This window comes from Bombina bombina, chromosome 6 (assembly GCF_027579735.1).
Source record: "Bombina bombina isolate aBomBom1 chromosome 6, aBomBom1.pri, whole genome shotgun sequence".
Taxonomy (NCBI): Eukaryota; Metazoa; Chordata; class Amphibia; order Anura; family Bombinatoridae; genus Bombina; species Bombina bombina.
Window position 1 is genome coordinate 281,475,843 of NC_069504.1, and position 25,086 is coordinate 281,500,928.

Here is a 25,086-nt window from a genome sequence, read left to right on the forward strand (position 1 = left end):
TATAAACCATCAAATGTATGCCGAAAAAGAATGAAAATGTAATGAAAATAAAATATCTGAAAATACATAATAGATGCACATATAAAAACACAAAGACTGGGCATCCGCAGTCCAGATAAAACTAATGACGTCAGTACAAATCACATATAGCACATAAGAATATTTAGAACAGAATATGCAATAAGGCATGATATCTTAATTGGCCAAAATGTGATCCAGGACAAGGAAAGTTATGAACTTTTTAACTCTTGTCATGCCAGGTTTGCTTTAATGTAGCATCTGTAGTTGTAATCTGATGGAGTGACCATACAAAGAGCAAACACAAAAAGGGTAAAGTTATTCATAACCTGTATTGCATACTCGTCCTTAATCACATTTTGGCCATTTAAAATTTCATCATACCTTATTGCATATTCTATTGGTTTCTAAATATTCTTATGTACTGTGATTCGTACTGACGTCATGTGTTTTCCTGTCTCTTGTTATAAGAGACTGTTTTGAGATTTTTGGGGATAACCCAGGATGAAACAAAATTATATATATATATATATATATATATATATATATATATATATATATATATATATATATATATACATACATACATACACACACACACACACATATACACACACACACACAGTGGGGCAAAAAAGTATTTAGTCAGCCACCAATTGTGCAAGTTCTCCCACTTAAGAAGATGAGAGAGGCCTGTAATTTTCATCAACTATGAGAGACAAAATGTGGAAACAAATCCAGACAATCACATTGTCTGATTTAAAAAGAATTTATTTGCATATTATGGTGGAAAATAAGTATTTGGTCACCTACAAACAAGCAAGATTTCTGGCTCTCACAGACCTGTATCTTCTTCTTTAAGAGGCTCCACTGTCATCCACTCATTACCTGTATTAATGGCACCTGTTTGAACTTGTTATCAGTATAAAATGTCCACAGCGCTTCTTTACATTAAATTTCCTTTATTTGTCACACAGACATCACAATTGTAAGCGACGTTTTGGGTAGCAACCCTTACTCATGCTTTATGTATACATTTAAAACTTCACCCTTATAAACCTTTTAAAATTTGTGCCAAACACTGCAATAGTGGCTCTGCTGTGGTGACAAAATATAATTACACCCTATTCTAAAAAATGTATTTTTATTTATATATCTTAAACGTTTACCTATAGTTATAGTTGCCTGTACATTCTATTTTTCATTTAGAGAAACTTATAGGAAGAACCTTAGCAAACAATCTTTGAGATATTAATTTTTGAAATATTATGAAAAACTTGTAGTTGTATTCTTTGACATAGAAAAACTGTCCAATCATATTCTCTATTTAAACCTTTATGGGTCATACTTTCTAATTCTATAATAGAGAACATTACTTTTTGTTTTAGTAATTTTCCTCTACTACTACCATTTCTTTGTGGGCCTACACTATCTATGATTTGCCACCTAAGTTGGCTTATTTGGTGTCCACACTTCAAAAAGTGATTTGACACCAGTGCCTCTACATTGTTGTTCCTAATGTTTGACCTATGTTGTGACATCCTATCTCTGGCCATACGGATGGTTTCCCATATATAAATAATGGAAAAGGGGCATTTAATTAGATAGATCACATGTGTAATAGTCCCTTATTTGATATTTTTTCCCTCTCCTTGGGTGAAAGAAAATATTGCCCTTTATCATTGAGCTACAGCTCATAAATCCCAGGCATGGGAAACATCCTAGATTTGTCTTACTAAGAAATGTTTGTCTGCTTTTCTTTTTAGACCCTACATCTGTCTTTGTTAATTGGTCTCTTAAATTTTTAACTCTTCTATACGCCATAAGAGGTACCGCCTTAAACTCTTTATTACAATCCTTGAGTATTTTACTATTTTACAAATGTTATCACTCAATGGATTGTATTGTGTAACTAATACCAATTTATTCTGATGTTTTTCTTTTTTAATCATTTCCCCTTTATTTACATCTACAATTTGATTATTTATGAGTTTTTCTGGGTACCCCCTCCTTTCCTTAAATTTCTCCTTCATTTCTTGAATTCTCAGATTTTTTGTTTCTTCTTTGGTTACTATCCTATCTACTCTTAATAATTGGCTTTTTGGAAGAGACTTTATCAGATTTTTTGGATGAAAACTATCTTACCTCAGTAGTGTATTGCGATCAGTTCTTTTCTTAAAGAGATCAAATATTAACTTATTACCTTCTTTAATTACCTTTGTATCCAGAAACGATACAGATTCCTCGCTATATTCTACCGAGAATTCTAGCCCTCTCACTGCAGAATTTATTTCTTTTACAAACTGCATAAGAGACTCAACGCTGCCCCACCATATGCCACATAGCTCCATACTTAATAAACTTATCATTCTTATAGATAACTTTCTCTTCTATTTCACTCATAAATAAGTTGGCATATGATGGGGCAATGTTGGTCCCCATTGCAGTGCCCTTTATTTGGATATACCAACTATCTTAAAAGAGGAAATAATTACAATACAGTATTAACCTCAAGAGGTTTTCTACAAAGTCTGCCTGTTTATCAGAATATTTTTTATTAGAAATAAGTACTTTTCTTATTATTCCTAACCCGGTCTTCATGTTTTATGGCCATATACAGGCTCTTAACAGCCATAGTGAACAGTAAAAACGTATCTGATTCTAACACTACTTCCTTAACTTTATGAAAACACTTGTGTCTTTTAAATATGATGATATCTGTGTGACCTCACTTTGTAGGATTCTATCTAAAAATGTAGATATGTTGGTAAAGGCTGACTTTACACTTGAGACTATCGGTCTCCCTTGGGGGTCTAGTGGCATTCTTATGAACTTTAGGGACTGTGTAGAAAATTGGATTTCTTGGTTCCTTATTATACAAAAATTATTTTAATTTTCTGAGAATTAATCTCTCATTATATGCTTTATCGAATATACTTTAAATCTCTTTTTGTATCTTCATTATTGGGTTAAATCCTATTTTCTTATATGTTTCCTCATCTCCCAGTTGTTCCTCTATTTCTCTTACATAGTAACTCTTATCAAGAACCACTTTTGCCCCGCCCTTATCAGCCTTCTTAATAATTATCTCATCTGACTTATCTTTCAGTGTTTTAATAGCTCTATACTCGCCTTTACTCAAATTATGTATAACATTTTGTCTATTCCTACAACCTCCCTTAAGCTCGTCTATATCGTTATTCACTAGTTCCATAAATGTATTTAAACTATGGTTTGCTACATTAGGATTAAATGCACTCTTATTTCTCAAATTCAGGCTCTTTAAAGCCCAACAAGTATTATCAGCATGTTCTTCATTGTTAGCAACTGTACAGATGTTCTCTTTTTGGTTAAACCATAATTTTAATTTCACATTTCTATAAAACTTTTGCAAGTCTTTTTCCAATTCAAAAAAAGTTAATATCCGCATATGGACAAAATGACAGTCCCTTCTCCAACAATTCACCTTCTTCTTTCGTTAATACTGTTCCTGATATATTAAGCATTGTAGGAGATCTATAATTAACGTTACCAGATCTTTCCCCTCCTTCAATGACAACGTCCCTTTCTTGATTCCTATCATCCAATGGTGCTATTGTCTGCGTTGTCTGCCGTAGAACTGTCGGCCTCTCCCCCTCCGACTCGATCGTCTCATGTCTCCTCCTCTGATGTTTTCTCCCCACTCTCTTCCGTGGCTGACATCCTCTCCACTTGTGTCTAAAGGGGAGGAGGATCCTTCCGAACCCGACGTCACTTCGTTCTCCTGATCACCTGGTACTCTTTCCGGCTTTCTATTGGGTCTACGTCCCATGTAGCTTCTGTTGTATCCATTCCCTTGGCGACCTGTTTCGTCAGCATTCTTCCATTTATACACTTTACCGGTATTATAGTCTGCTTCATCCCGACCAATTTTTTGTCGTTTGCGCTCTTTAATTATTTTTTCCATCTCTTGTGTTTTTTTCTTTTGTCTGCTTAATCAAAGTCTCCATTTCTTCAGTTGTCATTACTTTTGCCATTTCCTCTTTATTTCGTTGTATTTGTTCATCTTGAGCAGCTATTTCTTTGGTCAAAAATTCCACAGTTAATATCATCAAATCATACGAGCATTTATTCAGTATAGATTCAAATTTATTGCAATATTTCTTAATCATGTGGGGCAAGTACTCATTCTAAGCCCTCTTGGAATACGTTTCACTCTATAATATTCAGATAGAGTGCTAACGTGCAAATCCCATTTCAGATTCTTACAGATAAATCTCTCATACTCCTTGCTTAAATTCTCCACAGGAGCCAATCTTAAGAATTCTCTTGAACTTTTGGATGAAGTCATAATCCTGGCGGCGTCCATATCTGTATAGGCAAACGTTTTTGTTCTGTCTGTACCTGTTGTAGTTTCCATTTGTATTATCTTCAGTTGCAAGTCTCAAGCAGAAAATGTATCAGCAATATACTTAGTAATGAGACAGCAACCTTTTCAGATAAGCGCACGTTGAGACAGGGACTCTGCAAAATCCCCTATGTCCACAGAACTTGCAATAAATGTCCAAGAGAATGGGTACAACAGAAGCTACATGGGACGTAGACCCAATAGAAAGCCGGAAAGAGTTCCAGGTGATCAGGAGAACGAAGTGACGTCCGGTTTGGAAGGATCCTCCTCCCCTTTAGACACAAGTGTAGAGGATGTCAGCCGTGGAAGAGAGCGGGGGGAAAACATCAGAGGAGGAGACGTGAGACAATCGAGTCGGAGGGGGAGAGGCCGACAGTTCTACGGCAGACAACGCCGACAATAGCACCATTGGATGATAGGAATCAAGAAAGGGACGTTATCATTGGAGGGGTAAGATCTGGTAACGTTAATTATAGATCTCCTACAATGCTTAATATATCAGGAACAGTATTAAAGAAAGAAGAAGGTGAATTGTTGGAGAAGGGACTGTCATTTTGTCCATATGCGGATATTAACTTTTTTGAATTGGAAAAAGACTTGCAAAAGTTTTATAGAAATGTGAAATTAAAATTATGGTTTAACCAAAAAGAGAATATCTGTACAGTTGCTAACATTGAAGAACATGCTTTGTGGAAAACCTCTTGAGGTTAATACTGTATTGGAATCATTTCCTCTTTGAAGATAGTTGGTATATCCAAATAAAGGGCACTGCAATGGGGACCAACGTTGCCCCATCATATGCCAACTTATTTATGAGTGAAATAGAAGAGAAAGTTATCTATGAGAATGATAAGTTTATTAAGTGTGGAGCCACGTGATGGCGTTACATAGATGACGTGTATGGCATATGGTGGGGCAGCGTTGAGTCTCTTATGCAGTTTGTAAAAGAAATAAATTCTGCAGTGAGAGGGCTAGAATTCTCGGTAGAATATAGCGAGGAATCTGCATCGTTTCTGGATACAAAAGGTAATTAAAGAAGGTAATAAGTTAATATTGATCTCTTTAAGAAAAGAACTGATCGCAATACACTACTGAGGTATGATAGTTCCATCCAAAAAATCTGATAAAGTCCCTTCCAAAAAGCCAATTATTAAGAGTAGATAGGATAGTAACCAAAGAAGAAACAAAAAATCTGAGAATTCAAGAAACGAAGGAGAAATTTAAGGAAAGAGAGTACCCAGAAAAACTCAAATTATCAAATTGTAGATGTAAATAAAGGTGAAATGATAAAAAAAGAAAAACATCAAAATAAATTGGTATTAGTTACACAATACAATCCATTGAGTGATAAAATTTGTAAAATAGTAAAAAAACATTGGCATGTACTCAAGGATTGTAATAAAGATGTAAAAGAGTTTAAGGAGGTACCTCTTATGGCGTATAGAAGAGTTAAAAATTTAAGAGACCAATTAACAAAGACAGATGTAGGGTCTAAAAAGAAAAGCAGACAAACATTTCTTAGTAAGAAAAATCTAGGATGTTTCCCATGCCTGGGATGTATGAGCTGTAGCTCAATGATAAAGGGCAATAGTTTCTTTCACCCAAGGAGGGAAAAAATATCAAATAAGGGACTATTACACATGTGAGTCTACACATGGGATCTATCCAATTAAATGCCCCTGTTCCCTGATTTATATAGGGGAAACCATCCGTATGGCCAGAGATAGGATGTCACAACATAGGTCAAACATTAAGAACAACAATGTAGAGGCACCGGTGTCACATCACTTTTTGAAGTGTGGACACCAAATAAGTCAACTTAGGTGGCAAATCATAGATAGTGTAGGCCCACAAAGAAATGGTAGTAGTAGAGAAAAATTACTAAAACAAAAAGAAATGTTCTGGATTAGAGAATTAGAACGTATGACCCCTAAAGGTTTAAATAGAGAATATGATTGGACAGTTTTTCTATACGTCAAAGAATACAACTACAAGTTTTTCATAATATTTAAAAAATTAAGATCTCAAAGATAGTTTGCTAAGGTTCTTCCTATAAGTTTCTCTAAATGAAAAATAGAATGTACAGGCAACTATAACTATAGGTAAACGTTTAAGATATATAAATAAAAATACATTTTTTAGAATAGGGTGTAATTATATTTTTTCACCACAAAAGAGCAGCAGAGCCACTATTGCAGTGGTTGGCGCAAATTTTAAAAGGTTTATAAGGGTGAAGTTTTAAATGTATACATAAAGCATGAGTAAGGGTTGCTACCCGAAACGTTGCTTACAATTGTGATGTCTGTATGACAAATAAAGGAAATTTAATGTAAAGAAGCGCTGTGGACATTTATTGCAAGTCCTTTGAGGTTTAGGGGTGCTACGATAATGAATGGGATGCATTCCACCCATATCACAACCGCCACTGATGGATTGGAAGGTGTTAAAAGATTCTTTAGAGTTGCCAGATCAGCCAGAATAGGACCGCTGCTGAAAAGTACTGGTAACTGGATGGTCATTTCCTATAGATGAGAAGTAATACCACTCCGAGAGTATGATGCAGTAGACTGCCGAATGTGAAAGAGACTGCTTTCAGTATTCAGCTCTTTTCAGAGCCGAATATCCTCTTGTGCAAGTGAAATACACTAAGATCTTTGCACAGATCTTAGTGTGTGTCACTTGCACAAGAGGATATTTGACTCTGAAAAGAGCTGAATACCGAAAGCAGTCTCTTCCACATTCAACAGTGAACAAAACTGCTGAATGCACATCTCTACGATGCAGTATTATCCTCTCCTTTTCACACAAAAGAGTGAAAGCAGAGAATGTCAATCTATTTTTCACAAAAGCAGTGAAAAGGAGAATGTCATATTGGGTGATGCAAAATTCAGATGCCAAACTAAATATTGCAAAATTACAAACAAGGCATTAAGTGCCCAAATCAGAAGCTGTTTTCGGTGATCCCATGTATTGAAGGCCAGGGATTTTTTGTGGCCTAGTGGCAAGCACTACCAAGCCTTCAATGGGAGTGCTGGTGATGTTGCCACAAAGTACGAAGACATTTCAAAAGGGCGGTGCCAAAATAGCTGCAAGTGGGCTGGATGCATTCAGGTAATTCAAACCCCTCAAATTCAGCTCCTTTAACAGCTACAGATGATTAAGACCCCTTCATTTGAAAGAGAATCACCCACAAATAAAAAAATGGGGAATAGAGCCTTAGAGACAAATAAAATCTAAAATCTGTTCAGACCCTAAATATTTTTTTTTTATAGTGGACAGTCTCTTTTTACATGAACATCTTGTCTGTATGTGATTAATGTGATGACAGTGATCATCTGGAAAAAAAACAAAACAAAAATGTAATGTAATTTCTACTCTGGCAAAAAAATCGGCCTTGTAATTTTGAATACAACCCCCAAAACCCTCTATGGACCACTCTTTCACATTTAAATACCCTTGGCAACAGTTTAGCAAGGTAATCACTGTAGCGACAGTGATCACCTGGCTATTTTCAATGTTATGTACTTAAAACGTAACTATATCTATTATTTTAACCTTTTTTTTTGTTTCAAATATATATATATATATATATATATATATATATATATATATATATATATATATATATATATATATATATATATATATATATATATATATATATAAATTTCATTGAATTTGACAAAAAAAAAGGTGTTTCTTTGGGGACATGTTTTTTCTTGCTTCTGTTGTGACATTTGACAAAGGTGTGAGGACACACTGAAACGTTATGTCTTTCTACTAAGGATTTACAATAAATTACTATTTTTTTCAAAAAGACCAGCGAGTGCCTTTTCTATGATGGGAGCCTATATATATATATATATATATATATATATATATATATATATATATATATATATATATATATATATATATATATATATATTCCTGGAAAAACGTCGCACTCACAGGTCTTTGAATAAAGCAAGTAAAATACTTTTAATGTATTAAACATTAAAAGTATTTTACTTGCTTTATTCAAAGACCTGTGAGTGCGACGTTTTTCCAGGAATATTTAATACATGTTTGCACCCAGGCAGATGACCATTGGAGGGTAACACTGTACACCGGATGGGATTATATATATATATATATATATATATATATATATATATATATATATATATATATATATATATATATATATATATAATATTCAAAATGTGACCGTACCACCCACTAGATATGATGTGCTCAGGGACGGGATAGAGTCTGGTCCTTGACTCAATAATAATATAATACTTAATAATCCCAGCCAATGAGTATTAAAAATTGTTCAACAAAGAATTTTAATAGTTTCACACTATATGATAATCAATCTGAAACAGTTACTTAGGTATTAGCAGGAGAAAACAAAGACAAGAGGTAAGCTCACTCACATCCACACAAACCCCATCCACCAAAGGATACTTGGGTATCAGCAGGAGAAAACAAAGACAAGAGGTAAGCTCACTCACATCCACACAAACCCCATCCAACAATATACAATCTGTGTGAGTCACTCACTGAAATATGACTTACAATAGTGTTTAAATTTAAGCAGCAAAAAAAAAACCCTCAAAATTGTCTTAGCATAGGGATATTAAAAAGGCTTAACAGTAAACAAAACAAGTTTGTGTACAACTGACAGTACGATTGATGATAGGGAAAGCTTGTACAGGCAAAACTGGTTTATTCAGCATTGAACATAAAGAAAAAAAAAATATATATATATATATATATATATATTAGGGCTGCAACTAACGATTATTTTCATAATCGATTAATCGGCCGATTATTTTTTCGATTAATCGACTAATCGGATAAAAAGAGAATCAATAATAGTTTTCTATGTTTTAAATAAAATCCACATGATGAGTGTTACAAATATAAACTTCAGACTAAAACTTTACATTAACACAACTGTTTCTTCAATTTTTAAGCAGCAGAGCACAGTTTTATAATCAAACAAAACCAAACCACAAACTGTTTGAAAAGAGGTAGAACTAGAAAGAGTTAGACTATCACTGTTAATAACATTCTGTTATTCACTCTTTCAGAAACTTTGCATTGAAATGCAAACATCTCAACCTGTCCACATGCTTCTGGCTAAGGCTGGTTCTCTGTTTGCAGCTATATTTCCTGCAGCAGAGAAAAGGCTGTTGAGGTGTATAAGTAGGGTTTTGCCAATTTCACCAAAGTGGGATATTTCTTTGTTAGCTCTTCACCAATGCTAAGTGTTTTCTACCTTGGCAAGGGGCCTCTCAATAAAGTAACCCTTGACTTCATTGTAACATAAAAATATCTTGAATATCTATATGCAATGGTAAATAACCAGCTATAAGGTTAGGGGAAATATCTAGTCACCTCTAAAAATAACGAATATATACTTATAAAAGGTTGAATCTGGTACATATTATCACAATTTATTAAAAATATAAAAAAACAATAAAAAACAAAATCAAAAGCGGTAAGGACTGTATATCAATAACAGGACAAAGCCTTACACATTAATTTATACAGTACATATAATCAGCAATAGCAAGCAATACGCTAATAATTGTGCAAACGGATAATAGTGCACATCAATTTAAATAACTCCCATCAATCTAGGTGCAAGGTGTAAACAACAAGCTTGGCACTATATCATGAAAAGCATATTTCCAAATCACCAGATTTAATATAAACAATACAAATGATGACCATTATATCTGGGTTGCACATAAGCCAGGGGTAGTTGTAAACGTATACTGTCCTGAAAAAGTAAAAAGTAAGCGTCTGTAGATGTCCTTTAGGCTAAGGACATAACCATAAAACACAATACCATATGCAGGAGCTCATTATAGTGAAGCAGCTGGTGTTGTGCACAGACCAACTAATTGCAAACCGATTAATCGATTATGAGATTCGTTGACAACTATTTTCATAATCGATTATTATCGATTATGACGATTAGTTGTTGCAGCTCTAATATATATATATATATATAAATACATTCTGAAATTCTCTTTTAGACAAAACAGAGGAAAGTTGTGAGTACAATGTATCTTTTTAAACTAAATAACTTGTTCACAAATTAGTACATTCATCAGTATGTCTAATAATTACAATAAGGCGTTTGGATAACGTGATATGGCATTGGTAAGTGTAAAATTACCAGGGGGAGATATAAAATGCCATGAAATGATATTGAATGATAATTAAAAAAAAAGTGCACTGAAATATTTTAGACAGCTATAATAAATACTGAATTAGTTACCGGTTATAATTAAATTGGGTCACCTCTATATACTGCTTAAGCTCTCTGATTAAGGTAAAAATTCCACGGAAAAATCTCATTGGAATAAATTGTTTTTATTAATTTTTTGCTTTGTTTTTTTTTGGATGCATAAATAAATTATTGCTGGTCTATAGATTTCTAATATAAACTTTATTTTCTCGTTCGAACTACAGCTCTTCGTGTGTACTGGATTTGTATTATTTAGAAAACTAAAAATAAAGAAAAAAACGAGAAGTAATACTATGCTTCGTGTGAGAAATGTAACATCTTGTAATATACGTAGCAACAGACAGGACATGGTTGTTCGATTGCTGGAAAGGTTCGCTGAAAATGAATGTGCTGTAAAGTTATTTAAAACGTTGACAACGTAAAATGTGTAACATTATGTAATCTCGCTACGTGAATTATATTTGGAGCAGTTATAGTTAGAACAATTGTTAATCCGCCATAAAATAACACAGAAGTGATAAAAAAGCGTATTTCACATGGCCAGTAAGAGTGGCTGCAACACGTACTTTTGTCACATTCCGCACACAGCAGCCGCTATCTTTCGCCTTTTTTATGCGTTTCGTCTTTCCAGTAAACGAGATTAATTGCTCACTGGAGACGTAGCTCAGATCTTGCTAAATATACCTAAATATGCGCCTAATAATAGTTCATGATTATCTAAAGGAATTCCAATAAATGAGCCTCAAATGATGCTGTATAAAAAGTTGTGATAAATACGTTCGTCTTCCTCAAAGAATACCACATTGCACGTTCACGACAACTTAGTCTTCTCCCAGCACCGCGTGGGCTCAATTGCCAGAAGCCAAGATGGCTTCCATCTTCCGTTCTTTGCCTCTCCTACGCCCTGCCAACCCGTGCAATGGAAACGCGAGTATCACGTGACGTCACGATGGTTGTCCCGCCTACTCCCCCGTCTGCCGAACCTCTTCGTTCTCCCCCGGATTTCTCCCCCTCCTTCTCCCCCGGCCGTCCCCAGACGTCATCTTCCTCGTCACCGCCGAGAGCGAGAGAGAGAGGCTGCTTTGAGCGGCGGGCTGAGTGGGCACACTTTTTGTTATTGTTGTCATCCCGGGAAGCAGCTGCACATCTGCGCTGGTGAGTGTCCTGTCCGCTGGCGGTAGTGGTCTGAACATTGCTGGTGCAGACAATGGGGATTGATGCATGAGAGGACTATCAACTTTCAACCTAAAAACACAACCCTATTATAAGAGCCCGTGACCCAACGGCCCGCGATTTCAAGTGTTTTTTTATCAGGACCATCGTGGGGGTTTCTGCCCCTCTAGTTCAATGGTTAGCCCATCCCTGTGTATAAGGCATCAGGCCACCGATCTGACCACACACATGTCCATGGGTTCTAGTTACCCACTGGAAACAGATTTAATCCTATTAAGTGTCATACGGGTCAATAAACAAGAGTGAACCCTTGCCAGACTGTGCTGCAGTACAATATCCATGCGGTTCAGCCTGTCTTTTCCTCCAGTATGTTAGTGGACAAGTCATTTACACTGAGCCCACTCTGACTGCCCTGCCACTGTTATGTGAATGGCATGGACATAGTGAGGTTGCCCAACTTCTACTACAACATGTTGTTTATTCTGTGCCTGAGCCAGGGAAGGGAAATCAATACTACATTCACTGTGGTCCAGCAGTGCTATTGCTGACTAGCTATTAATGAGCCCACAGCTTTATTTGTTTACTAAAACTTAATTGAAGCTGCTCCTCTAGTGGCTACTTTCCCCTGATAATATTTATTGGTTCTTGAACTATAAAATAAAAAGCACTATTTAGCTAAGCAGGCGTGTTATCACAGACACTACCAGTAGCTCTCAGTAATCCCACATTACATGTTGTGTTCTATGACACTCTTATGGTATTGATAGTTTGTTTAACCCGTTGGTTGCCAATGAACAAAGAAATACCTATGTAATGTTTGTTTTTTTGCACATACTGCTAACGATTTGTTACCCTGGCCACCTAGACTGTGGTTTATTTCTTTTTCAGATCTTCATTGTATTGTATACAGCATATGCCACATTCCACAGCATATTGTTGTGTATGTTTCAATATTAATCCATACAGACATTCACTTATATTTTATAGATTGAGTGAATACATTTTACCACAACCATTTTTCTACCCACAAGGCCAGTGCTCTGCAGCCCACAATGGCAACTAAGGGTTAATGTCAAATGTATGCAGCAGCATAAAGACAATAAACTGTACCACATAACAATTTGTGACGCATCACTAGTCTAGGATGAGTAAAGGAAAAAGTGCCACCAATTTAAAATTGACACTGCTGAAAAGGCGTTTTATCATTTGTTATAGTACTGTTTGATCCTTGTATAGTAACAGTTTTTTTCATTGACATAAGAGCTTGTGATTTTATTTATGAACTTTGTCATTGTAACTAATGTTTTCATAACATCCATTTAAAGGCAGCAGCTAGCCATGTAGATGTGATTGATTATTTTTAAAGGGACCAGGTAAGATCAAGCTGTATGGAAATATTCTATACATGACCAGAAATGTAGTATCCAGAAGCAAAATGTGACATTCTGTTGCTTCTGAGATTTGCAGAGCCCACCTCTAACCATTAGGATCATTCCTTCACTTTTCAGTAAAAAGGTCATGAAGCAGTATCATTAAATATTGAGGTATATTCTATCAGTTATATTTGTTTCATATATAGTGTATACAAGTGTGGTGTTCACAACAGATAAGACAATGTAATGGTTACAGTGCTGATATTTGTACCCGTTTAACTGGTCTCATTACTCCGTCTGTTAAATGTCATGTTAAAATAAACATAAAAAAATGTGTGTACACAGCTTTTAACTGTTTAGAGAGTATACTGAATAATATTATTTTATATTTTCTTCTCGTTTTTCATTTTTAATTACTGCATTACACTAGGTCATATAACTAAGGGTTTCTCAATAACCGGGTGCTGAACCAAATATGGGCTGGCTCCTAAGCTTACATTAGTGCATTTCAAATAAAGATAAAAATAGAACAAAGAAACATTGATGATAGGAGTACATTAGAAAGTTGCTTAAAATTGCATGTCCTTTCTGAATCACAAAATAAAAAATTTGAGTTTCACATCCCTTTAAACATTTTTTTGTTTTTGAAATGTATCGATCTCTCTGGATATCCATTTTTGCATGTTTGTAACCATATGCAATAACTAAACTGTAAAATTTTCAACAAGGAATTCTGTTGTGAATGTCAGCTCAAACATATGGCAGTAAATTGGGTGGCAAGAAGCCAATTCCTATGGAATATTACTTGAAATTATTCCAAAGATTCTGATATCATCCACCCTGGTTTAACTTGTATTACTTGCCCATCTATAATTAAATACAACATAAGTCTATTTCTCCTTCAGTCCACAGAAGGAAATGGTATAGGCTCGTGGACTTTTTTAGCTAAATACTTCTGTTATATTCACTAAGGCTTTAAGGCCCAGGATTAGCTTTGAGTTGCTAAAATCTTGATCCTAAAAACATTGCTATTGCTGCTACCTTTCAGCAATCCCTTTACATAGAAATATATTTAAGCACTGTGCCTCTGGCACCTGCAGAGAATACAAATCTCATTGCCAGCCATCTTCACATCTCATTTAATCAGGAATAAGGGTTTTAGTCATTCTACAAAACAAACTCTACACTTATGAATGACATGATTTCATAGTGAAAATTCCATGTCATTGGGCTCCATAAACATCAAATTCAATCTTTTTGACTGTCTCAACACTGGATGTACCTCTCACAACCATTTTTGTTTTTATTTAAAGAAAACTTTATTTGGTTTTAACTTACATATAAAGTAACATACATTGGAGATATTGCTGGTTCAGTTCCAGACCACTGCAATAAATCAAATATCACAATAAAGGGACTTGCACACATTTTTTTGGTTTCCAAGTGCAAAGTTATGTTTACACTATACTTTAAGTGTGCAACAGCATTATGTCTAATGTACATACCTTAATTAAAAAATTAAAACCTTAAAGTGAAGGTAAAGTTTTCTCTTTCTGTAAACATTATTTTATCTATCACCTTGCAAAATGCACAGTCGCTAACTTTGTTTTTTTTTTAACCTAACATATTTCTTTTAAAAATATATTTTGCTCTACCCGACAGTTCTGTTCCAAGCTCCGCCCACCGTCCATTTCCTCTCTTTAGCTTATAATGTATAGAGCGTTCCCACCCGCTCTATACGTGCCTACAATGCTCGTGCCCGGCTTCGTAAAATACTGCGCACGCGCAAAACATCCAGAATCTCACATAATGCGCATGCGTTAATGCCCTTTTGCATTACAAATAGCAAGCGTCATGCAAGCGTCATTGATCTCAGCAACGCGCTTGGTTTTCAATGGAGAGGAAGTAACCTAACGCATGCGCAGAGCTTTTGAGATAGCGGTGACGTCAAATGACGGCCGCTTAACGGCCAGGAAGTCAATTGGCCAGAAACTCAACGTGACTAAAAAGCTGAAAAAAAAAACAAAAAACGGGTTGAATCTAACGCTTGTAAGATTGCTGCTAATAAATTAAAAAACTAATAATAGAGATACATTTTAAGATTTTGATGAATGAAAGTACCATTGATTTTTGCTGTATTGCAGATAAGTGCACAGTAATACAGCTAAGTTTACCTTCACTTTAATAAAAAAATAAAAAAATGCTAACCATCATTTGAGCTTTGTATGTGTGTAGGTATATGTGTATACATGTGTATTTATGTGAAAAATTGTGCCAATAGACTTGCTTGACACAGGGTTGTCGCAAACCTTCAATTTGTAAAAAATAAAATAAAAAGCAATATATGCGAAGCGCAATAAAACGGGGTATGCCTGTATAACAACCTTGTTGTAACAAATAAATAATTCCACATCAAGCATCAAAAACAATCTGGTACCGTTAGATCACCTGCGTTCTACACAAAATCTAGTTCCGATATGTCACCTGCACTCTACACAAAATCTATAATAATTATAAAACTTAGTTATCCCAAATACTGTTATTTGTGTATATATGTATAATTTATATAACTCTACGGTATGGCACAATAAAAGTGGAATAAACGGTAGGCTTACAACCTATGTCAAGATAGTACTTTTTTTTTTTTGTTCATTACAGGGTGGTATATTGATTTGCTATATTAGTTAAAGCGACTGAGATCAAAACTAAAAGCTCTTGATTCTGATACAGAATACAATTTACTTCTGTTATTACGTTTAGTACTTTTTCTTGCTATGCTTTGTTAATATTAAAGTTATGGCAAATCCTATTGTTTGTGAAATTATGTGCCTTAAAATTGTGGGAGCTGTCTTCCATTTACTATTTTTTTTTTATTAATTAATGGTTTGTTCCTTTAGTTGCCAAACTCCTGTTTGTTTGGCAACTAAATGCAAAAAGTGTTTGCAACAATGTTATGTATACTGTATATAGCCGATAGTAACTTAAAGTGATAGTAAATCCTAGCGATTGTGAAACGCTAGGATTTACCAGTGGAACAAATAAAGGGGACTTTCAGTCATGAAGTATAAATTCATGCTGAAAGTTCCTTTATTTATCTGAAGTGTTCGCCACGCTGAGAGCCTCAAGCAGCCAGCCCACGGAAGTTTCCACCTCTTAGTCAATAGCTGTGTGGGCTATTCGGCTTGGTGCCAGCTGGCCTGCACAGCTATTGGCTAAGAGGTAGAAACGTCACCTCACAGCAAAATAGCGTTCTGCCGTTAGCTGCCTGAGGAGCTCAGTGTGGCGTACGCTTCAAGCAAATTAAGGAACTTTCATCAGGAAGTATTTTATACTTCATGACTGAAAGTCCCCTTTATTTGTTCCACTGGTAAATCCTAGCATTTCACAAACCCTAGGATTTACTATCACTTTATATGAGCCCAATGCATTTTGATAGCTTTTCATCACTAGAGGGCATTAGTTCACGTGTTTCATATAGATAACATTGAGCTCATGCATGTGAATTTACCATGGAGACAGCTCTGATTGGCTAAACTGCAAGTCTGTCAAAAGAACTGAAATAAGGGGGCAGTCTGCTGAGGCTTAGATACAAGGTAATTACAGAGGTAAAATGTGTATAATTATAACTGTGTTGGTTATGCAAAACTGGGGAATTGGTAAATAAGGGATTATCTATCTTTTAAAACAACAAAAATTCTGGTGTTGACTGTCCCTTTAAGAGAAATTAATTAAGCCTTGCAATGCAGAACTGTTAATAATACAGTCATTCATACTAATGTTCTTGGCGGGTGACATGATTAATATAGAGCAAATGTTTCAGTTCATTGCAAATACAATTACATTCTAGGCATCTTCCTGCTTTTTTGTTTATGGACATCTTAATGCAAAAACATGTTGTTAAAGGAACACTAAAGTTAAAATTAAACTTTCATGGTTCAGATAGAACATGCAATTTTAAACAAATTTCCAATTTACTTCCATTCACAAAATGTGCACATTCTTTTTATATTTACAGTTTTTGAGTCACCAGCTCCTACTGAGCATGTGCAAGACTTCACAGACAGACTATATTCATTTGTTGATTATGCAAATATTATGTATTTACTGGTCCTTTTATTTTTAGACCATGTTATTTTTGCATTAGCATCCCTTGCTAATTGTTTGTTATACCCCCATGAGGGGTTAAACTCATGAGATGTGGCACATTCTGCTTCTGTGCAGGACAAGACAGGTTATTGGTGGTTATATGTTTCTGCCTTTCCCTTGTACTCACTGCCACACTATGTATCCTTTGCTGTGTTAAATAAATAGTTAAATGGACAGTTTAACTTCGCCTGTGGTATCCCTACCTATGCTAAAAGTTTCTATACTTAAAGGGACACTGAAACCCATTTTTTTTCTTTCTTGATTTAGATAGAGCATGCAATTTTAAGCAACTTTCTAATTTACTACTATTATCAATTTTCTTCGTTCTCTTGCAAACTTTATTTGAAAAAGAAGGCATCTAAGCTTTTTTTTTTTTGGTTTAGAACTCTGGACAGCACTTTTCTATTGGTGGATGAATTTATTCACCAATCAGCAAGAACAACCCAGGTTGTTCACCAAAAATGGGCCGGCATCTAAACTTACATTCTTGCATTTCAAATAAAGATACCAAGATAATGAAGAAAAATTGATAATAGGAGTAAAATAGAAAGTTGATTAAAATTTTGTGCTCTATCTGAATCACGAAAGAAAAAAATTGGGTTCAGAGTCCCTATAAGTATACACTATTGACAAGCTATGTAAATGCAGCCTGCAGAATAATCTACACTCTCAGTGCAGATTGGGTAAAATACAATTCTAAAATTTTAATTTTCAATTGTTCTTTCTAAGTATTGTATCGAGACAGAGTTAAGAAAGTAAAGAGTGATAAGATAAAGATTTTGACAGGTTGTGGTTTCAAAGCGTAAACCCAATTATTTCATTTACTAAAATAAACATAAAGGACCAATTTCTCGTACAATTTTACTCTGCGGCTGCTATAACAAGTCCTTAGAAACACATATTAATCTGAAACCAATTTTACAGTATACTTTACAATTGATAAGGGACACTAATACAAAAAACGTGCATTCATAAATTAGAGCATTTTATTTAGCATTAGAATGTGCTTTTACTCATTAGGAAACGACTATTTTGATGCATGCACCTTGCTAGTTCTTGCAGATCAGAGGGAAACAGTTTAATTCTACATTCTTTTTGGATGGCTCGGTTGTATGAGATGGGAAATGAAAAGTAAACAGACATTTTCTTGCCTTGGCAAATTAGACACTTTACTGCTGTAGAAGAGCCTGAGGTGGTGACGGCAGTCAGAAGGATTAGTGATGTGTTTCAGGCTTGCAACTGTCTGTCACTATTCATTTACTCTTCCCTTTTTGAGTAGCTGATTTGAAATTAGGTGCTTATGAAAAACGTCTCTGCTGCTTTGTTTATCATAAGAATTTACACATTTGATTGCAGACAATATGTTTGATGTATTTTAGGATTTGCTTTGATATATAAGTGCGTTTTGAGAAACCTCTTTCATATTTTTAAATGGCCTTTATCTGGTAGACCCGGAAAACTGTTTTGAATATTAGTTTCAACATTTTTAACATGTTGGAACTGTTTTATATTGATAAAATGACATGACTTTGTTAGAGCATGTATTTTTTATCACTAGCGACACTGGAACATACCACTCGAGACTGCTGGTCCAGAGGGGAAACTACAGCAGATCCAATTGGATCAGCACTTGTTTCTGCTTGGGACCAGCAGTGATTTGTGGTGCCTGTGCAGTACTTTAACTATGTGTTTGAGGCTCTAAACACATAGGGCTCAATTTATCATCCACGGACAGACAGGGCGTACATATTTGCACCAGTCCAGCCGGTGTATCCTCTGGCAGATCAAAATGCTCCAGTGCGCTCGTATGCAACCCTGGCAGCGCACAGCCAACTACACATGGGCAGGAGCTGGCAATCTCCCTAGTCGGAAGAGACCGAGGAGATTGAAGTTCTCCACCTAAGAGGTGGGTAACAGGGAAGCAGCGTTCTAAAGACCGCTGCTTGATAAATACTGACTGCAAGTTCACTTGTGCACACCTGCAGTTGAAGGGGAGGGACAGGCTTAATAAATAGAGCCCATAGTGTTGCTGCATCACTAGTTATGACTTGATCTATTGTATGATTATAATGGGCCCTTTAATATAGGGGTTGACAAATCTGTTTATTATTATTGGTTATTTGTAAAGCAGATTCCGCAGCGCTAATAATAATGGGCCCTTTTAATACAGGGTTTGACAAATCTGTTTAAAATTTACGAGCCAGTAAGAATATTTAGGAGCCAGACAGTGGTTTTTGTATATCGATATTTGAAGAATAACCCTAAAAGTTAAGAACCAGTGGCTTCCTGGCTCTTGGGTTTTTCTAGTTTTACTTTAACCCTTTAAGGACACAGCTTTCAGTTTGCTCAATTGTTTTATGACGGAAAAATTCCGTCATATGTCCTTAAGAGGTTAATACATTGAATTTAAAGGGACATCTAACTGCTTGGTACAACTACAATAGGATGGTTACTACTCACCACGCTAGTGTTTTCTCTCCCGTATCTGCGGGTCTCTTTAAAGCTGTTCTCTTTTAGCTTATTATGGAATCCAGCTGGTAAAGCTCTGCATTTTATACAGGGCGCTGCCATCTTGTACCTCGCGTATTGACTTATGTGACAGAAGCAGTGTACATTCACAGATCTATGATGTTACTGGCTTTTTGACAGGTGCACCTTTCAGTTCAATTTAGCTCACATAATAGAGAGCAGAAACGTTACATTTTTGCAGTTTTTTTGCACAGTTTAAAAGTTAAATAACAAATATAAGCTCCAAGATGGCAGTGACCAGTGTGAAGATGCAGAGCTTCACTAACTATTTGTAAGGGGTTAAATAAGATAATTATTTTTAAGAGAGCTGCATGCACAGGATGATACACAATAGTATGGTGAGTAGTGACCATGATAGTATAGTTGTAGTCCGCAGTTTAATGTCCTTTTAATGGGAACTAACAGTGTATAATAAAAATGCTCTATTTTAAACCTGTTTCTTTATAACTATGTCCTTAACCTTAAGGGGCTGATTTTATCAAAGTGTATCATATCCGCCGCACATCGATAAATGCCGACAGCATATTTATCATTGCACAAGCATTCCTAGTGAAATGCTTGTTGAGTGCCGCCCCCTGCAGATTCATGGCCAATCGGCCTCTAGCAGGGGTTGTCAATCAACTTGATTGTATGCGATCGGGCGGATTGCTGTCCGCCGCCTCAGAGGTAGCGGACGAGTTAAGGAGCAGCGGTCTTGAACAGGTGTATACGGCCCCAATCGAGCTGTGATAAATCGGCCCCTGAGACTTTGTCTCATGCTCCCTAGAGAGGCCAGAAAGCAAAATATGTAACTTAGGTTCTCAAAATGATTTTGATTGCCTAAACTATTATATTTACAGGTTACACATTTTGCTTCTTGGCCCCTCTAGGGAGCTTGGGACAAGCAGAATTTTTACACAAAAGCAATAAGTGCTTAAAGGGACACTCAATCAAAATGAAACTTTCATTATTCAGATAGAGCATGTCATTTCAAACAACTTTCCAATTTACTTCCATTAACTACTGAGCATGTGCAAGAATAAGTGTGTATGCATTTGTGAATGGCTGATGGCTGTCACATGGTACTTGTATGCATTTGTGATTGGCTGATGGCTGTCACATGGTACAGGGGGAGTGGGAAAAGAAATAACTTAAAATTGTTAGAAAAAAAATCTACTCATTTGAAGTCCAGACTAAGTGCTATTGCATTGTCTTGTTATCTTGCATTTGTTGATTATGCATATCTACTGTGTTGACTGGTCCTTTAATGCTCCTTTAACTTGGCATGGCAATTTCATTATTACACATAACAAAAGCAGCCACAATCTTTAGACTCCTTTTTTTACCGATTTGTATCAAATGGCGTTAGTCCCAATATGACACGGTTAATAGGTTTAAATTGTGCTGCAGTGCATTGCTCCTCTAAGCAAGACATGACTGGTGTGCTAATCAGGGGTAGCATACTTGGGTAGCAGGCATCACCAGCTGTATCCAGCACAAGACTGGCATGGAAAACACATTGGTGTTTTAAATTGTCCAAAAAAATAAATATAATAATGTAATATAAAATGTTTAATTATGTCGTGCAGTAAAACAACTTTGCAAATACTCTGTATTTGCCCCATTTTCATGTAATTTAACTCTGAAAAATTTGGGTTTTCTTAGTCTCAGAACTAGAAATATACACTGCAGACATTTCACAGCTAACCATGCAATATATCTGTCTGTAACTGACCTCAGCAGAAATGATCATGTAAACTGCAAAGCAAGTGGTGGTTTCCCCCCCCTCCCCTGAAATGTTAGCCCTTAGCTGATGTTATTCTATAGCAAAACAATAGAAATTACAAGGTGTTTAGTGTCCCTTTACAGTATTTTTGCTAATGTTCTGTACGACTACAAAAAAATAACATGTTTAAGCAAAAATGTTATATTTGTGTTATGCTCTGCACAGGGGTGGAATATATAACTATTTTACTAGTCAAGGCAAAGAGGTACTAGTCAGGAGATAAATAATTTAACTCACTTTACTTTTATTTTGTCATTTGAAATAGCAGTTTTTCAGCCTGTTGAAACCACTTTCTGTACTGAAAATATTACTATTTCAGAAATCAGAAAGGATAAAGAGCGCCCAGCCCATTTAAGAGGGTGTTTCTGCAGATACTGGGAATGCCATGAATTCTTATCAGCTACTTGCCCCTGTACACTGTCCCTTTTTTGTTTTATTTTTCAGACAGAAGCATATTTTCAGCTTGTTTAAATGCTGTACTTTATTTACATCAAAGAAATTGTACACTGTCCCTTCTAGTCTTGGATTAGTTGACCACTGGAAATTTTCATTAGTGTCTTGTGAAAGCGTTAAGGGAAAATGTAGCAAAAGAGATTTGTAATTTTCGGCACAAATTACAATTTTTTTTTGGCTACATATACTGTACAAACATTCCAATTTTAAATAATTCAAACATATTTGTATTTATTTTTTGTTTCTTTTTAAAGCTGTACTTCGCAATCCTATAAAAATTGTTGGCACTATGTGAACACTGTAGAGATCTATGAACTAACAGGGACTCAGTGCTTCCTGCACTGTAGTCCAAATGGTCCCAGTTCATCATTTTCTCATACGTTTATAGACCTGAACCCATTTATTCAGTGCATTGTTCAGTGTTGTGTCCTAATTAAGCCCAATAATAGGGAAGATACATATATGGTTAATGAAACTCTAAAAAGATGAAATTTGGCCTGCTGGAATACAGTTAGAATTACATAAGAGTACTCTCATTCAAAATTAGGAAACCTCAACATTTAAATTCTTTTATGAGTGAATGTTCATGGTGCAATAATAGTTTCCTTGGTAAAGGATTTTATATGTTGAAGCATTGTCTGCCAAAGAAAGCTGCAATATGTTGCAGCCATCTCTGTTGCATATCGCTGTTTAACCCTTTCTTGAGGGCCAGACATAACTGAAGTGTATGAAAATGACCTTTTGACATTTTGTTTTCTTTTTTCCAGGGCAGAATGAGTTGGCAGCATGCTACAGATCATGTGCAGCAGAGTTGACATCAGAAACTGAAGTCTAAAGATGGATAAATGTAAACATGTCGGCCGATTGAGGCTAGCCCAGGATCATTCTATTTTGAACCCTCAAAAGTGGCATTGTCTGGATTGCAACACTACAGAGTCTGTATGGGCTTGCCTGAGCTGTGCCCATGTTGCATGTGGACGATATATAGAGGAGCATGCATTGCAGCACTTCCAGGAGAGCACACATCCTGTAGCACTTGAGGTTAATGAACTTTATGTCTTTTGTTACCTCTGTGATGATTATGTTCTAAATGATAATGCCACTGGTGACCTTAAGCTCTTACGCAGCACATTGAGTGCAATTAAAAGTCAAAATTATGACTGCACAACACGCAGTGGGAGGACATTGCGGTCTATGGGGGCTGCTGATGACTCATTCTTATCACATGGGGGTGCACAAGCCCTGCTTCAAAATGAAGACCGTATGTTCACTGCTCTTTGGCACAGGAGACATGCTCTTATGGGGAAGGTATTTAGATCCTGGTTTTCTTTGACATCTAGGGGGAAAAAAAGGATAGAAGATGAACGCTTAAGGGAGGAAGCTGAACAAAAGAGAGAGGAGGCAAGAAAAAGGCGAGAGCAGATAAAACGTAAATTAAAACAGGAGATGGAAAGCACCCCTCCAAGGAAGAGTTCTCGCTTGCAACAGCAGATTCCCCCAACACCCACAACAGTATTACCAGCTATTCAAGATATGCACCAAAAATCAACAACTCACACTAAACAAAAAGCATCAACATCTACCTCGGATCAAGTGCATTTGGAAAAAGTAGGCGATTCTCCTGTAAAAAGGAAACCCACTGTAACCCCTGGGGTAACAGGACTGAGAAACCTGGGGAATACTTGCTATATGAACTCCATTCTTCAGATATTGAGTCATTTGCACATTTTCCGGGAATGTTTTTTACAACTTGATCTCAATCAAACTCAGGAGTTGTTGGCAGCTGCAGCCAATGGAAAATCACGGTCAGCCAGCAAACACTCACCTGCAGCAAATATATCCAGTATCACAAAAAAGCACACTAAAGTAGAAAAGTCTTTGGCAAGGCGACCAAGTTTCTCATCAGGCCTTAGCGGTGGTGCATCAAAAAGTAGAAACATGGAGCTTATTCAGCCTAAGGAGCCTAGTTCAAAGCACATTTCACTATGCCATGAGTTGCATACCCTCTTCCAAATCATGTGGTCTGGGAAGTGGGCACTCGTGTCCCCATTTGCCATGCTTCATTCAGTGTGGAGGTTGATCCCAGCCTTCCGTGGGTATGCGCAGCAAGATGCTCAGGAATTCCTATGTGAACTTTTAGACAAAGTACAACAAGAACTAGAGACAACGGGAACCAGGTATCCCACCCTGATTCCCAGCTCTCAAAAAAAACTCATCAAGCAAGTCTTGAATGTGGTTAACAACATATTTCATGGACAGCTACTCAGTCAGGTACGTTAATTGTCATGTTATTGTTGAGTAATTGTTTTTGTTGTAAATAATTTTAATTGCATAGACAAATTAGAATAGTTGTATTTGTCTGGTTTTGACAAGGTTTTGAAGCCAGCCATACTATTGTATAACACTTAGGAGAAGAAAAAAAAAAATTATATATATTTATTTATTAGGGCTCGGCGATATGGGCAAAAATGAAAATCGCGATTTTGGACCCAAAAAATTGTGATTCTCTTGTAAATGACTATAACACCTTCATTTTTCAATAAAAAATGTATTTAACACTACAGAATCTTAATGTACATGTTTCTCAATGTCCAATACACTCTGGGAGTGTAAAATTAGCTCCCTGTGCTGTGGTTACATAGTAAACTTGACACTCGGAGCACAGTATCTCTGAACGGGCTTGGGCTGCCTTTATTTTATGCATATACTCCCACAAAGTGGCACGGAGGATTAAAAGGGAGCCCACAACTTCCCTTACATCAGAAAAAAAAATATCTTTCAAAAACGAAGCCTCTTCTTTAAAACAAAGTCTTGTTGAAGGGTTTAAACCATTTCAGAATATGCACCATGGAAAATAGATCCGACTGTAGAGTAAAAGTGCACTTGTACTTCACTGTCTGAGCTATTGTCCGTGGTGCACTTTCTGAACTGTTTGCGTCAATAAATACTTTCTTTAAAAGAAGAGGCTTTATTTTTTTCTATGTAAGCAGGC

The 25,086-nt window shown here is 36.0% G+C and overlaps 1 protein-coding gene across 4 annotated transcripts in view; it reads left to right on the forward strand.

Moving 5' to 3' along the window:
• Positions 1–11,659: 11,659 nt before the first annotated feature.
• Positions 11,660–25,086, forward strand: part of USP44 (ubiquitin specific peptidase 44) — a 227,867-nt gene continuing 214,440 nt past the window's right edge. For 2 of the 4 annotated variants that reach the window (XM_053716882.1, XM_053716885.1), the window contains exons 1-2: positions 11,661–11,810; positions 22,862–24,365. In XM_053716882.1, coding sequence (XP_053572857.1) covers positions 22,932–24,365 — 1,434 coding nt within the window. In that variant the 5' untranslated portion in view covers positions 11,661–11,810; positions 22,862–22,931. Of the gene's footprint in view, positions 11,811–22,861; positions 24,366–25,086 lie in introns of all 4 variants that reach the window. The other 2 variants (XM_053716884.1, XM_053716883.1) reach the window with 2 other exon arrangements.